Below are 22,249 nucleotides of genomic sequence, written 5' to 3'. Positions count from 1 at the left end.
CTTCTCAAACTGTTTTTCAGTATTGTCCTCCCAAGAAGCCTTTTTTTAGACTTTTCTTTTTCTAATCATTCCCATCTCCATGAAATTTTAATACCACAGAAGTACTGTATATGTTTATGTATGTCTGTTTCTTTTAAAGAATAAAGGAATGTTTTTCCCCCCACCAAGAATCAATTTTTTAAAAAAATCAATTTTTGCCCCCTTGGGGATGATATCGCCCCAGTGGAGAACTATAATATGCTATATAATAATATACTAATATACAATAAATGGAGCAAAATTTCCCTTGGATAAGTCTTTACCATTTGAAGATTCTTCCCAAGAAGTAACTAAAAATAACTTGGGTCTGAATGATTCCAGACACTTTTGTAAATATCATCACATACATACATATATGTACTCATAAAAACCCAACAGGGATGGCATCGAATAAGAAAACTATAGACCAATATTATTTATCAATATAGATGCAGAACTTCCAAATGCAGTGTTAACAAATTTAATCCAGCAATTTCATTGAAGAGTAACCCACCATAACTAAAAAAGGCACAACCCAGGAATAAATGATTGCTCACGTTATTAACACAGCTCAGAAAATGGATAGGTTAAAGAGGAAATGATCATCTCCGTAGGTTCCAACAAATAAATTTCATCCAAACCAGAGAAAACTGTCTGCAATTTCAAAATGGAATAAAATCTCTTAGTTTGATTCAAAAGCCTAACAATATTATTTTTAATGGTAAATATTGATAGTATTTCTGGTCAAGACAGGAACAATACAAAGAGACCCATAATTACCATGACAATTAAGTATTATATCAGAGAAACTTGCCAACACACTAAATCTAGAAATAAGAGGTAAATGTTGGATAGAAAAAGAAAAAAAAATTGTTATATTGTTGTACAGCTTAGACATTCAAGAGATTCAACCAACAAAATAAGGGAACTGACAAGCGGATTAAAAATCCGGTCTGATCTAGAACAGAGGAAGAAGCAATCTTACCCAAGTAACCAGTTAAAAATGTAATCAGAAAAAAAAAAAATCCTCCCCAATGGTGATGAAGCCAATATAACCCTTAGGAATAGATTTAGTATGAAAAAAATACTAGACTGGAATGAAATATATACCTATAAAATATTAATAAAGGAGAATGAAAACAACATGGTAAATGGAACGTTATATTCCTGAAAGGAAAAATTCTTAATTTCAAAGATGTCTGTTCCCCCACCAATTAATCTATAAATTCACTAAAATTCCAATCCACGTACCAATAGTATTTATTAGGAGATTTTCCAAGACAATTTTAAAATCCACACAAAGGAGGAATCCACGAGAATAAATACCACAACCTTGCAAATGGTGAACCCTTACGTAGGAAATGTGGTACCCACTATCAAACACAGAAGTATAAAGTTCCCACTATTAAAACAGTGTGATAGTTGTTCCGTAGAGGAGAGCGGGTTGTGAGGGATGAAACAGATACCGAGTCCAGAAATAGATGGATTGGATTCACATATAGAGATTTAGTATACAACAGAATTGGACATTTCAAATCAGCAGGAAAATAAGACTATTTATTCAGTAAATGGTCTTAGAATATTTTGGATATCCACGGCAGAACTGGTGGAGGGTAATACTTAAGGCGTCTCTGAGTTCAAATAGAAAAATGAGAAAATGCAAACCGAAAGACTACATAAAAGTGTTACTGCAAACAAAGTGAATACGAAATGGTAGAATATAACAGTAGATTCAACGTAAAGAATCTCCCTCCGCCGCCTTCCCCAAATGAGCCGATGTTGAAATTCAGGATGAAAGTTTGAATGATGGTTAAAGGTTGCAGTGCCCTGACTACTCATTTTTTTTTTTTTTTTTTTTATTTATTTATTTATTTATTTATTTTTGTATGTGTTGGGTCTTCGTTTCTGTGCGAGGGCTTTCTCTAGTTGTGGCAAGCGGGGGCCACTCTTCATCGCGGTGCGCGGGCCTCTCACTATCGCGGCCTCTCTTGTTGCGGAGCACAGGCTCCAGACGCGCAGGCTCAGTAATTGTGGCTCACGGGCCTAGTTGCTCCGCGGCGCGTGGGATCTTCCCAGACCAGGGCTCGAACCCGTGTCCCCTGCACTGGCAGGCAGATTCTCAACCACTGCGCCACCAGGGAAGCCCCTACTCATTTTTTGACAATAAATATTCTAATTTCCTCTACTCTCTATTCCTCTTCCCTGTTTTCTCCACAGCCTTTTCAACATTCTATATACTATTTATTTTACTCATTCTTTGGTGGTCTGTTTCCATTCACTTGAAAGTAAGATCTGAGAGGTCAGGGGACTTTGTGGGGTTTTTTTCCTCTGCTATATCCCCCTGAATGGCTTTTCCTTATTTACTTCAACTTCCAAGGCAGCTACTAATTTACCGTTTTCTTAGTCTTCCATACCACGGACCATTTACACTCTGGTCAGGGGCAGAATGGGGTTCAATCCCAGTGATTTGGTCCAAAGACGTGCGTCTCATTCACTGCTTCTGAACAGTGATAATAACGACATTCCCATTTTGCCGGTGAGAAGTGTACTAATTTGTTGTTATCACAGAGGTAATAGAGCCCATTCGGTGTTCCCTCGCTGATCTTGCTGCCATAAAACTTAGCACAGAAAGAAAATCACGTTCCCACAGACAGGCTCAGACGGCCGCACTCGGAGCGACACGGCGGTCACACGGACACAGACAGCGTCAAATCACAGGTACACACAGGAGTACACCAGCGGCTCCGCCGCACCTCGCTTAGACCCCGTAACTAGGGACGCTTCTGGTCTCCAGGCGAGGGAGGGGCGAGTGCGCATTCTACGGGCCTGCGCACACTCGCACCCAGTCACGCCACGCCCCTGAAATCCTGGGCCGCGACCCCAGATCGCAATCTCTTCGCTGAAACCCTGGGCCAAGCCCCTCGAGCGTAGTCACATACCTGCTTAGGCACTCCCGCTCTGACGCTAAAGTTCCGCCTCCCATTCTCAACAGCCTAAGAACACGCCCCTCTCCGTTAAACCACGCCCCGTCCCACGCCCCTCGAGTCTAACCCACCCCTTATTCCGCCCACCTGGGAGATTCGGCGCCTGCGCACTCGGTTCCCGGGCGTCGGCTCCTAAGTCCTTCGGGTGAGTGCGGCTGGCTTCCGGGGGGAGGCCTGTGGGTTGTTTTGGGTGGTCTGGTGTCCAAGCCCGAGGGCGGGGCGGGGCAGGGCAGGCGAGGCCGGAGGCTCGGACCCGGCAGTGAAGCCCCGGCCTGGGCGCCGCTGCGCCGTCGCTCCCGGACCGACTACATTTCCCAGAGGCCCGCGCGGGTGCGCCGAGGCCGCGGCTCGAACCGGGTTCGGGGCTGTGGGGCGGCTGGAGCGGCGTGTGTGTGAGAGACAAGACTGGACTGTGAAAAGTCCAAAGAGAGTGCGAGCGGAGTGTGTTGGTGTGGGTTTGAGAGAAACGGGTGTGCCTGTGTGTAAGAGGTCAGCAGGTGTGGGGCCCCGGGAGAGACTGAGAGGGAGAGATCGTGAGGGCGGGTGTGTGTGCGAGAGAGAGACCTGACTGTGAGTGTGAGAGACCGAGAGCATGTTGGTGTGTGTGAGGGAAACGGCTGTGCCCGAGTGTGAGAGGTCAGCAAGTGTGTGGGGCCCCAGGAGAAGCTGAGAGGGAGAGGTCGTGGGGGCGGGTGTGTGTGAGAGAGACCGAGAGCATGTTTGTGTGAGCGTGTGAGACTGGAGTGTGTGTGTCCGGCGTGTGAGGTTGTATGACAGTCCGTGTGTGTCCGAGTGTGACAGAGACCCCGGTGTGTATTGTGTGTGTGTGAGAGAGGTAGCAATTGCAGTGTTTGTGTATCTATGTGTGTGAGAAATCCATGTGTCTCTGAAACAGAGACCATTAAGAATGTGTGTGTGAGAGAGAGAGAGAGAGGAAAACTAGTGATGTGTTGGTGTGACACCAAAGTGAGTAGGAGAGAGACTGTGAACCATGGATTGTCACCACAAGGCTTGCACATATAGCTTCTGTGAGGTTGCGGAGAGTGTGGGTGTGAGTGAGACAGAGATGAGGGGCAGTGAGCCATGGGTGTGTGTGAGAGAATAAGATTGGGGGTATATGTGTGATGTGTGTGTATCACCATGTGTGTTTGTACCCATGGCCTCTCTGAGACTGTGATATATGTGACTGCATATGATGTGCCTTCCGTTGGGTGCTTGTGATTGTGTCCTCTGTGTGATCAGGAGGTATGTGAGGTCTTGGGCCAGTGTCTGTGTGTTACCCTGTATGGTTGTAACTGGCCCTGTGTGACTGTGGTGTGTGTGGGGAAACTACTTGGAAGGTTGATAGCTTTGGCTTCTTTGTGTGTGTTGCTTTATGGAATTGTGTGTTGCCAGGATAAGGATCCTGGAGTAGAATTCCCTGCTCCCAGTCCAAGAGCTCCAGTGAGAAGCAAGAGGCGGGGTGACTGGAGCTCCTGCCTGAAGCAGGAGACACCCTCAGTTCTGGGTGACAAAAAGGAGGGAGGGGAAACCGAGGGCTTGAAGACAGAGATGAGAGTGAAGGTGGCAGAATTGGGTGCTAAAGGATCCACTGTCCCAGGGTGAGAGGAAAGCAAAGCCCCTGGGGGTTTGGCAGGAGAAGGTGGATCACCCTGGCCTCTGGTGGCATTTAGGAGTCAGATTTTCAAACTGAAGACTGTATCAAAGCATGAAGCAGGGACACAGGAAGGGAAAGAGTCCACCTTTACCTACAAAATATAAAATAGAGGAAGCAGCTATTTCATGGGATCATTTTTAAAATAAAGTGAGAGAAGATAATCTATGCAGAGTACCTAGCACATCTCATTATTTTTATTCATAATAAGACCAAAGAATGGGAAAGCAACTTTTAGAAAAAAGATTAAATTTAGGACCTTGAGCATAAGAGAAACAGAGTTATAAGTTATACCCCTCAACTGCCATCGGTTGCCCATAATCTCCCAGTTATGTGGGCAGTGGAAGCAAAGAAGGCTGGCAGGAAGAAGGAGAAGATAGAGTTTTTAGGCTGGTGATTCTGGGAGTGCAAAGGCCTCATCTTTTCACTCTCCTTTTTCTCCCTCCAGCCTTACCCTTCCAGGACAGTGCTGTTCTCCAAGAGAAAAGCCAGGAAAAGAAGGCAAAAATGACAGTTGAACTAGTGAAAGCCATACCTCAGGTTAGTTATTTCATTTCTCCTTCTTGAAAGGCAGTCTTACTGTTTAGGACTTTGTAAAGCTGCTTTCCTCTTGAAAATTCCCTGATTAACAGTCTTATCTAAGGGCCTGGTTCCCACTTCTCCCAGAGAGCACTGTCCTTAACTCAGACTGCCTAATGGGTAAATAAAACTGAGTGTGATGAGGCATAGAGCCCCCTCTTCTTCCCACTTCATTTTATTTATTTATTTATTAAAATTTATTTATTTAGTTTATTTATTTTTGGCTGCATTGGGTCTTCGTTGCTGTGCGCAGGCTTTCTCTAGTTGCGGCGAGCAGGGGCTACTCTTTGTTGCAGTGCGTGGGCTTCTCATTGCGGTGGCTTCTCTTGTTGCAGAGCATGGGCTCTAGGTGTGCAGGCTTCAGTAGTTGTGGCACGTGGGTTTAGTAGTTGTGGCTTGCGGGCTCTAGAGCACAGGCTCAGTAGTCGTGGTGCACGGGCTTAGTTGCTCCGTGGCATGTGGGATCTTCCCGGACCAGGGCTCAAACCCGTGTCCCCTGCATTGGCAGGCGGATTCTTAACCATTGCGCCACCAGGGAAGCCCCCCCCACTTCATTTTTTTTTTTTTTTTTTTTTTGTTGGAAGATTTTTAATCACAGTTTCAATTTCATTACTTGTGATTGGTCTGTTCATATTTTCTGTTTCTTCCTGATTCAGTCTTGGAAGGTTATACCTTTCTAAGAATTTGTCCATTTCTTCCAGGTTGTCCATTTTATTGGCATAAAGTTGCTTGTAGTAGTCTCTTAGGATGCTTTGTATTTCTGCGGTGTCTGTTGTAACTTCTTCTTTTTCATTTCTGATTTTATTGATTTGAGTCCTCTCCCTCTTTTTCTTGATGAGTCTGGCTAATGGCTTATCAATTTTGTTTATCTTCTCAAAGAATCAACTTTTAGTTTTATTGATCTTTGCTATTGTTTTCTTTGTTTCTATTTCATTTATTTCTGCTCTGATCTTTATGATTTCTTTCCTTCTGCTAACTTTGGGTTTTGTTTGTTCTTCTTTCTCTAGTTTCTTTAGGTGTAAGGTTAGATTGTTTACTTGAGCTTTTTCTTGTTTCTTTAGGTAGGCTTGTATAGCTATAAACTTCCCTCTTAGAACTGCTTTTGCTGCATCCCATAGGTTTTGGGTCGTCGTGTTTTCATTGTCATTTGTCTCTAGGTATTTTTTTATTTCCTGTTTGATTTCTTCAGTGATCTCTTGGTTATTTAGTAACGTATTGTTTAGCCTCCATGTGTTTGTCTTTTTTACGTTTTTTTCCCTGTAATTCATTTGTAATCTCATAGCGTTGTGGTCAGAAAAGATGCTTGATATGATTTCAATTTTCTTAAATTTACTGAGGCTTGATTTGTGACCCAAGATGTGATCTATCCTGGAGAATGTTCCGTGCGCACTTGAGAAGAACGTGTAATCTGCTGTTTTTGGATGGAATGTCCTACAAATATCAATTAAATCTGACTGGTCTATTGTGTCATTTAAAGCTTCTGTTTCCTTATTTATTTTCATTTTGGATGATCTGTCCATTGGTGTAAGTGAAGTGTTAAAGTCCCCCACTATTATTGTGTTACTGTCGATTTCCTCTTTTATAGCTGTTAGCAGTTGCCTTATGTATTGAGGTGCTCCTATGTTGGGTGCATATATATTTATAATTGTTATATCTTCTTCTTGGATTGATCCCTGGATCATTATGTAGTGTCCTTCCTTGTCTCTTGTAACATTCTTTATTTTAAAGTCTATTTTATCTGATATGAGTATAGCTACTCCAGCTTTCTTTTGATTTCCATTTGCATGGAATATGTTTTTCCATCCCCTCACTTTCAGTCTGTGTGTGTCCCTAGGTCTAAAGTGGGTCTCTTGTAGACAGCATATATATGGGTCTTGTTGTTGTATCCATTCAACCAGTCTATGTCTTTTGGTTGGGGCATTTAATCCATTCACGTTTAAGGTAATTATCGATATGTATGTTCCTATGACCATTTTCTTAATTGTTTTGGGTTTGTTTTTGTAGGTCCTTTTCTTCTCTTGTGTTTCCCACTTAGAGAAGTTCCTTTAGCATTTGTTGTAGAGCTGGTTTGGTGGTGCTGAATTCTCTTAGCTTTTGCTTGTCTGTAAAGCTTTTGATTTCTCCATCAAATCTAAATGAGATCCTTGCCGGGTAGAGTAATCTTGGTTGTAGGTTCTTCCCTTTCATCACTTTAAGTATATCATGCCACTCCCTTCTGGCTTGCAGAGTTTCTGCTGAGAAATCAGCTGTTAACCTTATGGGAGTTCCCTTGTATGTTATTTGTCGTTTTTCCCTTGCTGCTTTCAATAATTTTTCTTTGTCTTTAATTTTTGCCACTTTGATTACTATGTGTCTCGGCGTGTTTCTCCTTGGGTTTATTCTGTATGGGACTCTCTGCGCTTCCTGGACTTGGGTGGCTATTTCCTTTCCCATGTTAGGGAAGTTTTCGACTATAATCTCTTCAAATATTTTCTCTGGTCCTTTCTCTCTCTCTTCTCCTTCCGGGACCCCTATAATGCGAATGTTGTTGCGTTTAATGTTGTCCCAGAGGTCTCTTAGGCTGTCTTCATTTCTTTTCATTCTTTTTTTTTTAGTCTGTTCCGCAGCAGTGAATTCCACCATTCTGTCTTCCAGGTCACTTATCCGTTCTTCTGCCTCAGTTATTCTGCTATTGATTCCTTCTAGTGTAGTTTTCATTTCAGTTATTGTATTGGTCATCTCTGTTTGTTTGTTCTTTAATTCTTCTAGGTCTTTGTTAATCATTTCTTGCATCTTCTCAATCTTTGCCTCCATTCTTATTCTGAGGTCCTGGATCATCTTCACTATCATTATTCTGAATTCTTTTTCTGGAAGGTTGCCTATCTCCGCTTCATTTAGTTGTTTTTCTGGGGTTTTTTCTTGTTCCTTCATCTGGTACATAGCCCTCTGCCTTTTCATCTTCTCTATCTTTCTGTAACTGTGGTTTTTGGTCCACAGGCTGCAGGATTGTAGTTTTTCTTGCTTCTGTTGTCTGCCCTCTGGTGGTTGAGGCTATCTAAGAAGCTTGATGGGAGGCTCTGGTGGTGGGTAGAGCTGACTGTTGCTGTGGCGGTCAGAGCTCAGTAAAACCTTAATCCACTTGACTGTTGATGGGTGGGGCTGGGTTCCCTCCCTGTTGCTGTGGCGGTCAGAGCTCAGTAAAACCTTAATCCACTTGACTGTTGATGGGTGGGGCTGGGTTCCCTCCCTGTTGGTTGTTTTGCCTGAGGCAACCCAACACTGGAGCCTACCTGTGCTCTTTGGTGGGGTTAATGGCAGACTCTGGGAGGGCTCATGCCAAGGAGCACTTCCCAGAACCTCTGCTGCCAGTGTCCTTATCCCCACGGTGAAACAGAGCCACCACTCGCCTCTGCAGGGGACCCCCCAACACCAGCAGGTAGGTCTGGTTCAGTCTCCCCCAGGGTCACTGCTCCTTCCCCTGGGTCCCGATGCACACATTACTTTGTGTGTGCCCTCCAAGAGTGGGGTCTCTGTTTTCCCCAGTCCTGTCAAAGTCCTGCAATCAATTCCCACTAGGCTTCAAAGTCTGATTCTCTAGGAATTCCTCTTCCCGTAGCCGGACCCCCAGGTTGGGAAGCCTGACGTGGGGCTCAGAACCTTCACTCCAGTGGGTGGACTTCTGTGGTATAAGTGTTCGCCAGTCTGTGAGCCACCCACCTAGCAGTTATGGGATTTGATTTTACTCTGATTGCGCCCCTCCTACCGTCTCACTGTGGCTTCTCCTCTGTCCTTGGACGTGGGGTATCCTCCTTGGTGAAGTCCAGGGTCTTCCTGTCAATGCTTGTCCAGCAGCCAGTTGTGATTCTGGTGCTCTCGCAAGAGGGAGTGAGAGCACGTCCTTCTACTCCGCCATCTTGGTTAATCTCCCCACTTCATTTTAAATTCAGTGTTGACACTTGTGAAAAGATTTGGTTTCTGTTATATGGAATAAAGGTGTCTCAGTATCAGTGAGTTGGGTTCCAAATTAAATGTGCATCGGATAGCCCTCTCCTGTCCTTAGAATGCATCAGGAATCATCCCTCTAGCTGAATTTTGTCCAAATTTCTGATTATATCCTTAAATTCTTAAACATTTTCCTTTATTTTTTATGTACGAATTCCCAGCCTCATTTGTTCACCTAAAAAATCTTATCCTATTTAATTTTTGCAAATTAAAAAAAATTTTAACTGGTGATATATGTACATAGTACAAAATTCAAGATGTAAAACCTCTCTCTTGCCTCCCAATTCTTCTGTTAAGAGACAGTAACTGCGAATTCCCTGGCGGTCCAGTGGTTAGGACTCAGCGCTTTCACTGCAGGGGCCCGGGTTCCATCCCTGGTCGGGGAACTAAGATCCCGGAAAAAAAAAAAAGAGGAGACAATAACTATTCTCAGCTTCTGTTATTTCATTCAGGGACATTCTGTTTCTATGCATACACAGACACTTTTTTTCCCGTCATAGCTAGTGCTTTGTTTGTGTGTCCTGTGTAGGAGATCTTTATCTACCCCTAGGGCATATAGATATTCTCCTATTTTTCTTCTAAAAGATTTGTTTTACCCTTCACAGTTAAGACTCTGATAAGTTTAGACTTGATTTTTATGATTTTTCTATGAGGGTAAGGCTCAAATTAAACTTTTACATTAAATTGTTACATTAAATGTTTAACCTATCATGATAAGTGAGGCAGAGGTTCATTTTTTTTCCCCAGTTGCCTGTCCACTTGACCAATTTATTGAATAATTCATCTCTTTCACATTGATTTGGAATGCCACCTTTATCTCACACTAAATTCCTGTATATATTTGATTCTGTTGCTAGACTACATTCAATTTTATTTGTATTTCTTTTTTTTTTTAATTAATTAATTAATTTATTTTTGGCTGTGCTGGGTCTTCGTTGCTGCGCGGGGGCCTTCTCTAGTTGCCGCGAGCGGGGGCTACTCTTCCTTGCGGTGCGCGGGCTTCTCATTGCGGTGGCTTCTCTTTGTTGCGGAGCACGGGCTCTAGGCGCGCGGGCTTCAGTAGTTGTGGCTCACGGGCTCTAGAGCGCAGGCTCAGTAGTTGTGGCGCACGGGCTTAGTTGCGTCACGGCGTGTGGGATCTTCCCAGACCAGGGCTTGAACCCGTGTCCCCTGCATTGGCAGGCAGACTCTTAACCACTGCACCACCAGGGAAGTCCCTCTGTGAGTTTTTTTTTTTGTTTTTTTTTTTTAATAAAGTTGGGCTTATCCTTTTTTATTTATTTATTTATTTATGGCTGTGTTGGGTCTTCGTTTCTGTGCTAGGGCTTTCTCTAGTTGTGGCAAGCGGGGGCCACTCTTCATCGCGGTGCGCGGGCCTCTCACTGTCGCGGCCTCTCTTGTTGCGGAGCACAGGCTCCAGACGCGCAGGCTCAGTAATTGTGGCTCACGGGCCCAGTTGCTCCGCGGCATGTGGGATCCTCCCAGACCAGGGCTCGAAACCCGTGTCCCCTGCATTGGCAGGCAGATTCTCAACCACTGCACCACCAGGGAAGCCCCCTCTGTGAGTTTTTATTTTCTGATTTTTTTCCTCTTGATTTTGTCTTATGTGCCTCATTATTTTGAGTTAAGTGCTGGACTTTGTATATTTAAAAATCTTAGAGATAATTTAAAGCTTTGATGTCTTCCTTTTGATAGGGTTTACTTTTTTTTTGGCTGCGCTATGTGGCTTGCGGGATCTCAGTTCCTCCACCAGCGATTGAACCCAGGCCATGCAGTGAAAGCCTGGAATCCTAATCATTAGGCAAGCAGGGAAGTCCCTACAGGATTTACTTTTTTAAAATAGATTTTTAAAATTAAACTTTTTTTTAATAATAGAAAATTTGCTGATAGCAGGGAGCATCCATATGCATCACACTCAGCTTCCCCTGTTTCTAACATCTTACATTAGTATGGGACATTTGTTAAAATTAATGAACCAATAGTGATACATTATTATTAAGTAAAGTCCATTCTTTGTTCAGATTTCCTTAGTTTTTACTTAATATCCTTTTTCTGTTCCAGGATCCTACCCAGGATACCACAATACATTTAGTAGTTCTATCTTCTAGGTAGTTCTGTCTCCTTGTCTGTGACAGTTTCTCATACCTTCCTTCTTTTTGATGACCTTGTCAGTTTTGAGAGGTTCTCTGGTATTTTGCAGAACATCTCTCAAACCTGATGTTTTTTTCCTGGTTAGACTGGAGTAATGTGTTTTTAGAAGGAAGATCACAGAGTTCCATTTTCATCATATATCAAGAGTTCATACTATCAACATGACTTATTACTATACCTTGATTACCTGGTTGAGGTAGTATTTGTCAGGTTTCTGCACTGTAAGTTTACTCTTTTTTGTTCCACTTTTCCATACTGTACTCCCCTCTTCTCTGGCAACTACCAGTTTGCTCTCTGTATCTATACAAAGTCTGTTTCTGTTTTGTTTCTTAGATTCCATGTATAAGTGAGATCATACAGTATTTGTCTTTCTTTGTCTGACTTATTTCACTTAGCATAATACCCTCTAGTTCCATCCATGTTGCTGCAAATGACAACACTGAGCATTACAAAGATTTTTATTTTCAGTGGAAATAAATGTGAAGATGAAATGCCCGTAATACTTAAAAAAATTTGTCACAACCCTCACAGATATAGAGAACAAACTAGTGGTTACTGGGGGGAGGGGCAAGATAGGGGTATGGAATTAAGAGATACAAACTACTATGTATAAAATAAATAAGCCACAAGGATATATTGTACAACACAGGGAAATATAGCCAGTATTTTGTAATAACTACAAATGGAGTATAACCTTTAAAAATTGTGAATCACTATGTTGTACACCTGAAACTTATTGTAAATCATCTATACCTCAATTAAAAAAAAAAAGAAAAAAAATTTGTCTCAACCTGATGGTGATGGTAACTGGACATTAAGTCTTTATGAAAGTAAAAATTATAATTATTTCATTTTGATATTGTCTCAGTATATATTGGTTTGTTATACTCAAATTCAGCACACAAGTTGGATGTGTTGTAGTCTTATGCTGGGTGATTTCTCACATTGCTATCCAGGTCACTCTGGTATGGCCTGGCATGCTAATTAATTCTTAATGGTACAGCACAAAAAAATTGCATTATAAATATATTTTTTTATTACATAAGAAAAAAACCCCAGCCATGTCAGTTCAATGCCTCTTTCCCCTGAAACACTAGGATCCCATAGAGTACCATTTACAAAATATCAACTTAGATATTCTTTTTTTGCTGTTTTTGAAGGTTCAACCACAGGTATACGTCCTTACTTGAAGCCCTTGTTTACTGCCCTGTGGCCACCTGTCCATATTTCCCCATGCTGAGAAATGGATTAGCACCATCATATACAATGCAGTTTAGCATTTTAGGTTAGCATTTTAGTTCAATAAGTACTATTTTAGGTTAGCATTTAATATTATATGTTTAAGTTTTTTTTTTTTTTCTCTAAGGGCTATTTCTCACATAAAGTAGGGACAGCTTAACACTTCAACTCGAAGTCATGTGTGGACATGAGCATTGGTTGATCAAGAATGTCTTTGTGTCATTTCAGGACTTGTTGACATTCAAGGATGTAGCAATAGACTTTTCCCAGGAGGAATGGGAATGGCTGAACCCTGCTCAGAGGAGTTTATACAGGAGTATGATGTTGGAGAACTATCAGAGCCTGGTATCAGTGGGTGAGGATTTTTTCCCCTCTCATAGTTCAGAATTACCCTTAGGGGCTCTTTACGTTTTTTTTTTTGTTTTTTTTTTAATTATTGAAACTTTTTTTTTTTTTTACTGTGTGTATGTCAGAATTGAATCTGGGAAACAAAGAGGATATTCAGGAACTGATGAAAATTTCAGATTTAATAAGTGAATTTGGTGTGTATCAGATACTTCATGAGTGTGCCCTTTAGTCAGTTGGGAACAGGATGTGATGTGACTCTCACTGGTCTCCTGTGCTGCCTTGTTTCCTCTGTCCTATGGTATTGTTACCACCGTAACAAAGTTCACAAAGAGTATAGCTGGATTGTTAAAAATTCAGACTATTGCTTTAAAATCTGTATATTTTTATTAACTTGCAATAAATGAACTAGCGAGACACAAACTATGAAAATTGCTTCAGATGTTCTTAGGGAAACTAAAATGGACCCTTCTCAGCCCTGGGGCCCACCATTGGCTAGATTAGCTTTCTGTTGTCTAGAGGCCACCCCCCCTTTTTTCCCTCATTTTCCCCTAGGAGGGTGTTTTATCTTTATTTATATTACTATTTTTTTGGCTGTGCTGCATGGCATGAGGGATCCTAGTTCCCCAGCTGGGGATTGAAGCCACACCCCCTGCATTGGAAGGGTGGAGTCTTAACCACTGGACCACCAGCAAAGTTCCTAGAGGCCCCCCTTTTTTTTACATTTATTTATTTATTTGTTTGTTATCTTTGGTGGCATTGGATCTTTGTTGCTGTGCTTGGGCTTTCTCTAGCTGCGGCGAGCGGGGGCTACTCTTCGTTGCGGTGCCTGGTCTTCTCACTGCGGCAGCTTCTCTTGTTGCAGAGCACGGGCTCTAGGCGCGTGGGCTTCAGCCTAGAGGCCCCTTTTAACCTGCTTGTGGTTCACTGAACTTCTTGAAACTAAATATGTCTTTCACCAAATTTGAGAAATTTTTGGCCATTATTTCTTCAACTAATTTTTTCTATTGATTTATTAGATAATTTCTATTGTTGTTTCTTCAAGTTCACTGATTCCTTCCATGTCTTCTTCAATGTCTTGTTAAGCCCATCTAGAGAATTTTTGTATTTCAGATACTGTATTTTTCAATTCTAGACTTTTTACTTGGTTCTTTTTTATAATTTCTGTTTCGCTGCTGAGAAATTACAAGCATATTTTCCTTTACATTCTTGAATATAGATATTTTAACTGTTTTAAAATCCTAGTCTACTGATTCTGTGTTATCAGTCCTGTGTTATCACAGGTTAGGTCTCCATTAATTGTCTTTTTTTCTGAGTCTGATTCTTTTTTTCTTCCTTTTATGTAGTAATTTTGGATTTTATCCTGGACACTGTAAATAATGCATTGTAGAAACTCTGGATTCTGTTATATTCTTCTGAAGAATATTCTTTTTTTTTTTTTTTTAAATCAGGCAGTTAACCTGACTCAAACTCCAAACTGTCTCTAGGGGCCCCCTTTTTTTAAAAAAAAGATTTATTATTTATTTATTTTATTTTGGCTGCGTAAGGTCTTAGTTGTGGCACGTGGGATCTTCGTTGAGGCGTGTGGGCTCTTCATTGCGGCGCACAGGCTTCACTCTAGTTGTGGCGTGTGGGTTTTCTCTCTCTAGTTGTGGCACGCAGGCTCCAGGGTGTGTGGGCTCTGTAGTTGTGGCATGTGGGTTCCAGAGCGCATGGGCTCTGTAGTTTGTGGCATGCAGCCTCTCTAGTTGAGGCTTACAAGCTCAGTAGTTGTGGCGAGCGGGCTTAGTTGCCCCGCAGCATGTGGGATCTTAGTTCCCTGACCAGGGGTCGAACCCCCTGTCCTCTGGGGGCCCTTTGTATTACCTCACTTAACTGCTGTCTGATGATCCTCCGAAAATGCTGGGCTGAATTTCTGCCCCGGCCCCTTAGAAAATGGTTTAACTTTTATAGAATTGACTGTTGGCAGTCCCACTAAGCTATGCCAAAAGCTTTATATAGTCTGTCACCCCTTGATCTATTCATTCCTGTAATGTCATTCCATCAGAATTAAGGAACCAGCTGAAATGCCCAAAACATGGCCAATTTTCATATCAATTTTTGTATGCAGGACTTTGTATCTCTAAGCCATATGTCATCTCCTTATTGGAGCAAGGGAAAGAGCCTTGGGAGATGAAGAGTGAGATGAGAAGAACCCCATTCCCAGGTGAGTGTGGAAGAACCAGATAGGGGAATTCTTTCTAGGTAATGGCTCAGCCATTTTCCAAGGTGATACTTCCTACTTTCTTATGCTGTTAGAAACTTCTCAAGCCTTGAGTCACGCCGCCTTGACTCAAGCCTGGGAGAAAACTGAAACTTGACTACTTAGCATGGGCTCCCCAAATATCTTCTCTTCTACTTGACTCTCTTCTCTCTAATAACTCATTCTGCAAAAATCTTTATCCAGCTCCTTCCCATCCTCTTTTCTTTTGCCATACAGACTTATATAAGCTTCTCTCCTTCTTACATCTTTGCTTAACTCTAAAATTAGATGCTACCTAAAATCATAACATACCCTGCTGCTTAAATCTTTTTTTGCTTTCCTGTTGCAAATAGGAAAAATCCAAACCCCACCAGCCCCTATGTAACCAGCTCCTTCCTACTTCTCCAACCCTATCTTCTATCACTTTTTAGTTTTTTCACTATACTTTAGCCCAGAGTTTTCTAAACTATGCAAGGTATACAGGTATGTTCCAAGTTTGTTACAGGTATGCCAAGATCCTGAGTCTCTAAGCTTGGAAGACCACATGGGGCTAGCAGCAGTCTGAGTTCCAAGTCTGGTTGCCTCTGGATCATAAGCAGTGCCATGTGTCTTACAAATGTCATTATCAATGAGTGCCTGACATGCAGTTGAAAAGCACTGCTCTAGCCCAGTGGTCACCTTTTCTGAACTCACCAAGCTCTTTACTGACTCAGGCTTTTGAATTTCCTATTTTCTCTGCCTAGAAGACTCCTCTGTCAGCTCTCTGTCCATGCTTGGCTATCAGGCCAGAGCTCAAAAATCATCTCACTGGAGGCCGTCCCTAACCACATTGTATAGTGAACTTTTCCCTTTTCCAACCCAATTACTCTCTACTAAGCCACTGTTTATTTTCTTTGTAACACTTAGGAGAGCCTATAATTAACTTTTTTCTGGTGTACATGCTTATTTTCTGCCTCCCCCAATGAACCGAAAGTTCACAAACACAAGGGAATATTGGGATCACACGTGATAATTATGCCTTTATGAAATTCTCTTTTCACTTCTATAACAGTATTTGATCTTTACAGTTGGAGATGATTTGGACCCTAGACTTCCAGGATCCTCCAAATACCCAAATATTAGGAGGGAAATAAGCTGTGCTTAGACACTCTTTATACTTTGGTTATGTAGGAAGCTGCCATCTGCCTTAAATAGGAAAAGAGAAAGAGGAACTTTCCTGATAAGAGGAAATAATTGGCCATGTGAAGAATAGATGGAGGATGAGGGAAAGGGGATAAAGCCTGTAAATCTGCTGGGATGTTGAGTCACAGTATAGATGTAAGTATAATTCAGTGACTAAGATATCACAGCATCTGTGTTGAGAAAAGCCAAAAAGATAATGGACAACTACGACTCTCCATGCGAGGCTGGAGATGAATGCAGCCTTCACAGACAAGAAAGAATTTGAGGGAGGAGTAGATGATGCCGTCAGGTTTGTTTTTCTCTTTCTAGTATTACTCCCCTCAGCCCATCTATGTAAGAAAAACTATAGGTGATTGGTTCACTGAACTCTTATGGCCTCAGTTCTAGAATTCTTGAAGCTTGGGTGTTCCTGATACCACAGATGACCTGGGGTAGGAAGCTTGTTAACACCTCAGAGTCTTTCTTAACTTCTCTGGTAGATTTGATCCTTCCCATCTCTGAACTTTTATACCAATTTTACTTTTTTACCACATGGGTTCGCATTTGATATTCCATATTTTCTTCTTCTCAGATTACTTCCTTTGTTGGCCTTGTCTTCCTAATCACTTTCTGTACTTCTCAAGAATAACTGTCTAATCACTCTAGTGTTCCTAATGCTTGACACGTAATAGAAAACTATTTAGGGAGCATTGGATTAGTCCATAATTTGCTCTGGACAAGATGGGAAAGGAAAGCACTTTCTCCTTTGCCCTTTCTTGATATCACCTCTCCCCTAAAGTTTTCTCTTAGTGTCACCTCTTCAATACAAATTTCTTCTTTATAGATTTATCGAGAATTTCTTATATATGCCTGAGTTTCTGTGATGCATGTTAAGTGACTTAGTAGTAGTGTGTAAGGCTCATCTAGTCCTTCCCCAAAGCTTATATTCTAGCTCACAAGGCAAGACAGGTACTTATGTGGCAGGAAATAAGAACGTGATTAATAATAGTGATACCAACCCACATATCGCTGTAAGACTAGTTTCTATAAAAAGACACATGGCAAAACCCTATTAAGATGTGACACTTTTCCTACTTTCCACTTTTCCTGGTGAAAGTGAGAAGGTGAATGGAAAAATCCCTTAATATGCAGCCTGAAGTTCAGGGATCTATGAGAAGTGAAGAGAGTTTACTGTATTAAGGCACATGGAAATGGTTCATAGGGACACTATTTTCTGATTATGAAGAGATGACTCTAGGATTTTACCTAAATCCCAAGGGAAGTCACAAAGCACAAGGTATTTGTGATTTCTGGGAATCTACAGAGATTTTTGAGCGGTAGTAGGTATGTGATGATATTGGTTTTTAAACAAAGTTAGCCTAGCTATACATGCAAGTCTCCCAGAAGTGGGAAAGAATAGAGGAAGAGTTTCATTTATAGCCTGTTATGTTCATATAGGCATAACATATTATTACCGTTGCATTACTACTTCAGGACTTTGTTATCCTACATTTAATTTTCTAAATCACCTTTTCCATGTTCCTCTATGAGGTCTCATTCTCTGGGGTCTGCTTGCATATTTGTTCAGTTGACATGCCTGTGTATCATACATTTTGTGGGATTCATTATTTTCAATTCACCTTTTCCGTGTTAAATGTTTCCTTTGTTATAGCCCATGATAAAGGAAACATTTGCTTTTTTGAATCTTTCAGATTGGGAATCTGTATGTGAGACACAAGAATTACCTCTGAAGCAGTTTGTGTGTGATGATGTATTAATGGAGAGAATTATAAGCTATGGACTTGAGTGTCCCACTTTTGGAGAAGACTGGAAAGGTGAAGATCTTTTTGAGAGGCAGTTGTTAAGCCAAGAGACATTTATCAGGCAAGAACCAATCACTCATAAAGAAACCCTTACAGTGGAAATAGACCACAAATATAACAAATCTGGGAAATTTGTCCCACTAGACAATATAGAAGAGAATATTTATAATCACAAGTCAGATAAAAAAAGCTTTTCCAAAAATTCCATGGTAATAAAACACAAGAAAGTCTATGCAGGAAAGAAACTTTTTAAATGTAATGAATGTGAGAAGACCTTCACCCAGAGCTCATCCCTTACTGTTCATCAGAGAATTCATACTGGAGAGAAACCGTATGAGTGTAAGGAATGTGGGAAAGCCTTCAACCAGAGTCAACACCTTGCGCAGCACCACAGAATACATACTGGAGAGAAACTGTTTGAATGTAAGGAATGTAGGAAAGCCTTCAGCCAAAATGTTCACCTTATTCAACATCAAAGAATTCATACTGGAGAAAAACCATATAAATGTAAGGAGTGTAGAAAAGCCTTCAGCCAGCCTGCACACCTTGCTCAGCATCAGAGAATTCATACTGGAGAGAAGCCCTATAAATGTAAGGAATGTGGAAAGGCCTTCAGTGATGGCTCATCCTTTGCACGACATCAGAGATGTCACACTGGCAAAAGACCCTATGTATGTATTGAATGTGGGAAAGCCTTTAGGCAGAACACATCCCTTATCCGTCACTGGAGGTATTATCACACTGGGGAGAAACCCTTTGACTGCATCGACTGTGGGAAAGCCTTCAGTGATCACATAGGACTTATTCAGCATAGGAGAATTCATACTGGAGAGAAACCCTACAAATGTAATGTGTGTGGAAAAACCTTCAGCTATGGCTCATCCCTGACTGTCCATCAGAGAATTCACACAGGAGAGAAACCGTATGAATGTGATATCTGTGGGAAAGCCTTTAGCCATCATGCCTCACTCACTCAGCACCAAAGGGTGCATTCTGGAGAGAAGCCTTACGAATGCAGGGAATGTGGGAAAGCCTTTAGGCAGAGCATACACCTTGCTAGTCACCTGAGGATTCATACTGGCGAAAAACCCTATGAATGTAAAGAATGTGGAAAAGCTTTTAGCATCAGTTCACAGCTGGCTACTCATCAGAGAATTCATACTGGAGAGAAACCTTATGAATGTAAGGAATGTGGCAAAGCTTTCAACCAGAGAGCACACCTCGCACAGCATCATAAAATTCATACCGGAGAGAAACCTTATGAATGTTCTGAATGTGGGAAAGCCTTCAGCCAGACTACCCGCCTTATTCAACATCAGAGAGTTCACACGGGAGAGAAACCCTATAAATGTACTGAATGTGGGAAGGCCTTTAGTGATAGCTCATCCCGCTCTCAGCATCGGAGACTTCACACTGGCCAAAGGCCCTACGAATGTGTTGACTGTGAGAAGGCATTCAGAACAAAATCGTCGCTCATTTGTCATCAAAGATGTCATACGGGGGAGAAACCTTATGAATGTAGCGTGTGCGGTAAAGCCTTTAGCCATCGGCAATCCCTTACCGTTCATCAGAGAATTCACTCTGGAGAAAAACCGTATCAGTGTAAGGAATGTAGGAAAACCTTCAGCCAGATTGGACACCTTAATCTACATAGAAGAATCCACACTGGAGAGAGATCTTACGAATGTAAGGAATGCAGAAAGGTCTTCAGACAAAATGCGCACCTTACTCATCATCAGAAAATTCATGCTGTAGAGACATCTCGGGCCCCCAGCTCTTCCTCACCCTCTGTGTCACCAAGTCCTGTCGATATGTCTGCTGAATATTTTTGGAATTCATCCACATCTTTCCATTCTCGTTGCCCTAGTCCAAAACACTGTCATTTCACCTGGACTATTCCAATTGTCTAATAACTGGTCTCCTTGCATCCTCTTTTGTCCCCTTCAAGTTCATTCTTCACACTACTGCCACAGTGGTCTTTTCAAAATGTAAATGTAATTTTATGACTCCCTTAAAACCCTTGCTATGAAATTTTGAACTACTTGATGCATACAAAGTGCTCAGCACAGTGCCTGATCCAGACTAAGTGCTCCATAATATTAGCTCAGTATCCTTCAGAGTCTGCTTGAAAGTTATTTTTAAACAATGAACTCTGGAAGGCAGTATATGTACTTGGAGATCATAACAATTTTGGAAGTGAAACAATGTGGATGATGAGGATTAGCATGAGTAGTATGTTTAAAGCTTGAGATCACCACAAAATAAGGCTGTGTTCCTTTGTTGGTGAGGAAATTCAGTGTGACCTGATACATAGAATATGTTTTAGGAAATGTCTAGGACTCTGGATAAGACTGGAACAAAAGAACTAGAATTTACTGGGAAGAATGTAAGACTATATTTTTTCAAGGCAAAAAGTAAGAATTCCTAATATTTAAAATGGAAGAAACAGAGAACTTGAATAGTGTAGCCCTCTTCTAAGACACCTGGGTTAACAGGTTAATTCTAAACCTTCAAGGAATCATAATTAAGCTGTTCTAGAGTGTAGAAAAAATAATTGAAATGGATTATTTTGCAGTATTTGGAATACTTCTTTCATGAGGCTAATTCAACCCTAATATCAAACCCAGAAGAAAAAAAATTATAGATGAATTTACTCACGGTTTTATATATAGGAAGGAAATTATTAACCTCTGTTAAGGAGAATAGAGGTTCTGAATAAATGGAGATCTGTGTTTCTAGATGGAAGTTTCAATATTGTGAACATGTTTGTACAGTCAATTCCGGTCACAATCCCTATAGGGTATCTTTACATTGACAGTTTTGTTCTGAAAATCATGTCGAATGGTAAATAGGAAAGCATCACAAGGAAATTTTTGAAAAAGATCGTATACCCATGAATTTAGTTTATTGCAAAAGTAATTATTTTTGATGTGTCAGGGGGAGAGATGGATTACTTAAATGATGCTTGACAGTTATCCAACTGGAAATAAGGTCAGATCCACATTTCACCCCTTACAGAGAAGTTCATTCAATATGATTAAAGATGTAATAGGAAACAATATTAAGATTCTAGAAGAGAATGTAGAATATTTCTATCCCTTTGAGTTCAGGAAGGCTTTGGTAAGCAGGACACAGAGTCCAGAAGTCATGAAAAGAGACAGAGTGATAGGACCATGTAAAAAATTTAAACTTTTCCACGGTATAAGACACTGTATTCAAAGTTAAAAGGCACATGACAGACTGAGATATATTTTAACCATATATTACGAAGCATATAGCCCTTAAAAAAGGGCTGTTGGAAAGCAGCAAGGATAAGGTAAGATACACAGTCTGACAAAGTCTGATAAGATGAGATACACAGTATAACAGCAACTCTTAAATGAAGAAATTAAAACAGTTAAATAAAGGAGGATCTCAATTGCACTAATGATCAGATAAATGGAAATTTTAAAAGTCCTCACCACCAACATAAACCAGGACACATTTTATGGATAATATCCAGTACTGTTGCAGATGTGAGAAACCATATTATTATATTACATTGGGAGGGTAAATAGGTGGAAAGCCATTTTAGAAGGCAATATGGTGTGACCTGTCAGTATTTAAAATGTAATTAATCACTGCTGCAATTCTACATCTAGGAATTTATCTTCTCGAAAAGCACAGGTGCAGAAATATAGGTGCATAAGCACATTCAGTACAGAATTGTGAAAAACTTGGAACGGTTTAAATGTCCAGCAGTAGTAAATTGGTTACTTAATTGTGGAAAATCACTTCAGTAGATTATTAAGCAGTCACTGGAAAGGATGAGGTGGATCTCTATGCTCACAAAACAATGCTTTGTAGTTTATTGAGAATGTAATTTTCATAACTATGTAATATGATGGCATAGTTATAAGCACATAAACTTTTTAAAGTTAAAATTATGAAATGTGTTGTTTTTGTCTACAATACAAATAGAAACCATCCATACACAAATACAGACTCCTTCCCCCAGCTGTGTTGGTTGGGCTGTTCTGATGTCATTCACTGAGGTTTTGTTTGTGTTGCCAGCTGTACACAGTTCACTTTA

The 22,249-nt window shown here is 41.1% G+C and overlaps 2 protein-coding genes across 7 annotated transcripts in view; one reads left to right on the top strand and one right to left on the bottom strand.

Annotated features, from left to right (window-relative positions):
* The window catches only part of SMIM17 (small integral membrane protein 17), a 57,460-nt gene that overhangs the window by 8,059 nt on the left and 27,152 nt on the right, over positions 1-22,249 (bottom strand). The window contains exon 3 of one of the 2 annotated variants that reach the window (XM_059904464.1): positions 9,119-9,189. The exons of the other annotated variant lie outside the window; for it this stretch is intronic. Coding sequence (XP_059760447.1) covers positions 9,133-9,189 — 57 coding nt within the window. The 3' untranslated portion in view covers positions 9,119-9,132. Of the gene's footprint in view, positions 1-9,118; positions 9,190-22,249 lie in introns of those variants that run through there. 2 annotated transcript variants of the gene reach the window in all.
* On the top strand, positions 3,122-22,071 carry ZNF471 (zinc finger protein 471). Of its 5 annotated transcripts, none has more exons than XM_059904434.1 (5): positions 3,122-3,147; positions 5,105-5,196; positions 12,835-12,961; positions 15,062-15,157; positions 18,067-22,071. In XM_059904434.1, the coding sequence occupies exons 2-5, from the start codon at positions 5,164-5,166 to the stop codon at positions 20,085-20,087; spliced, it is 2,277 nt and encodes a 758-aa protein (XP_059760417.1). In that variant the 5' UTR covers positions 3,122-3,147; positions 5,105-5,163; the 3' UTR covers positions 20,088-22,071. The 5 variants fall into 5 exon arrangements, with proteins under 5 accessions (XP_059760417.1, XP_059760418.1, XP_059760420.1 ...); XM_059904435.1 differs by lacking the exon at positions 3,122-3,147 and adding an exon at positions 4,493-4,509; XM_059904437.1 differs by lacking the exons at positions 3,122-3,147; positions 12,835-12,961 and having other exon boundaries at positions 5,110-5,196.

The sequence above is a fragment of the Balaenoptera ricei genome, chromosome 19, assembly GCF_028023285.1.
Source record: "Balaenoptera ricei isolate mBalRic1 chromosome 19, mBalRic1.hap2, whole genome shotgun sequence".
NCBI classification, from domain to species: domain Eukaryota; kingdom Metazoa; phylum Chordata; class Mammalia; order Artiodactyla; family Balaenopteridae; genus Balaenoptera; species Balaenoptera ricei.
This window is presented reverse-complemented; position numbering and strand designations above follow the sequence as displayed.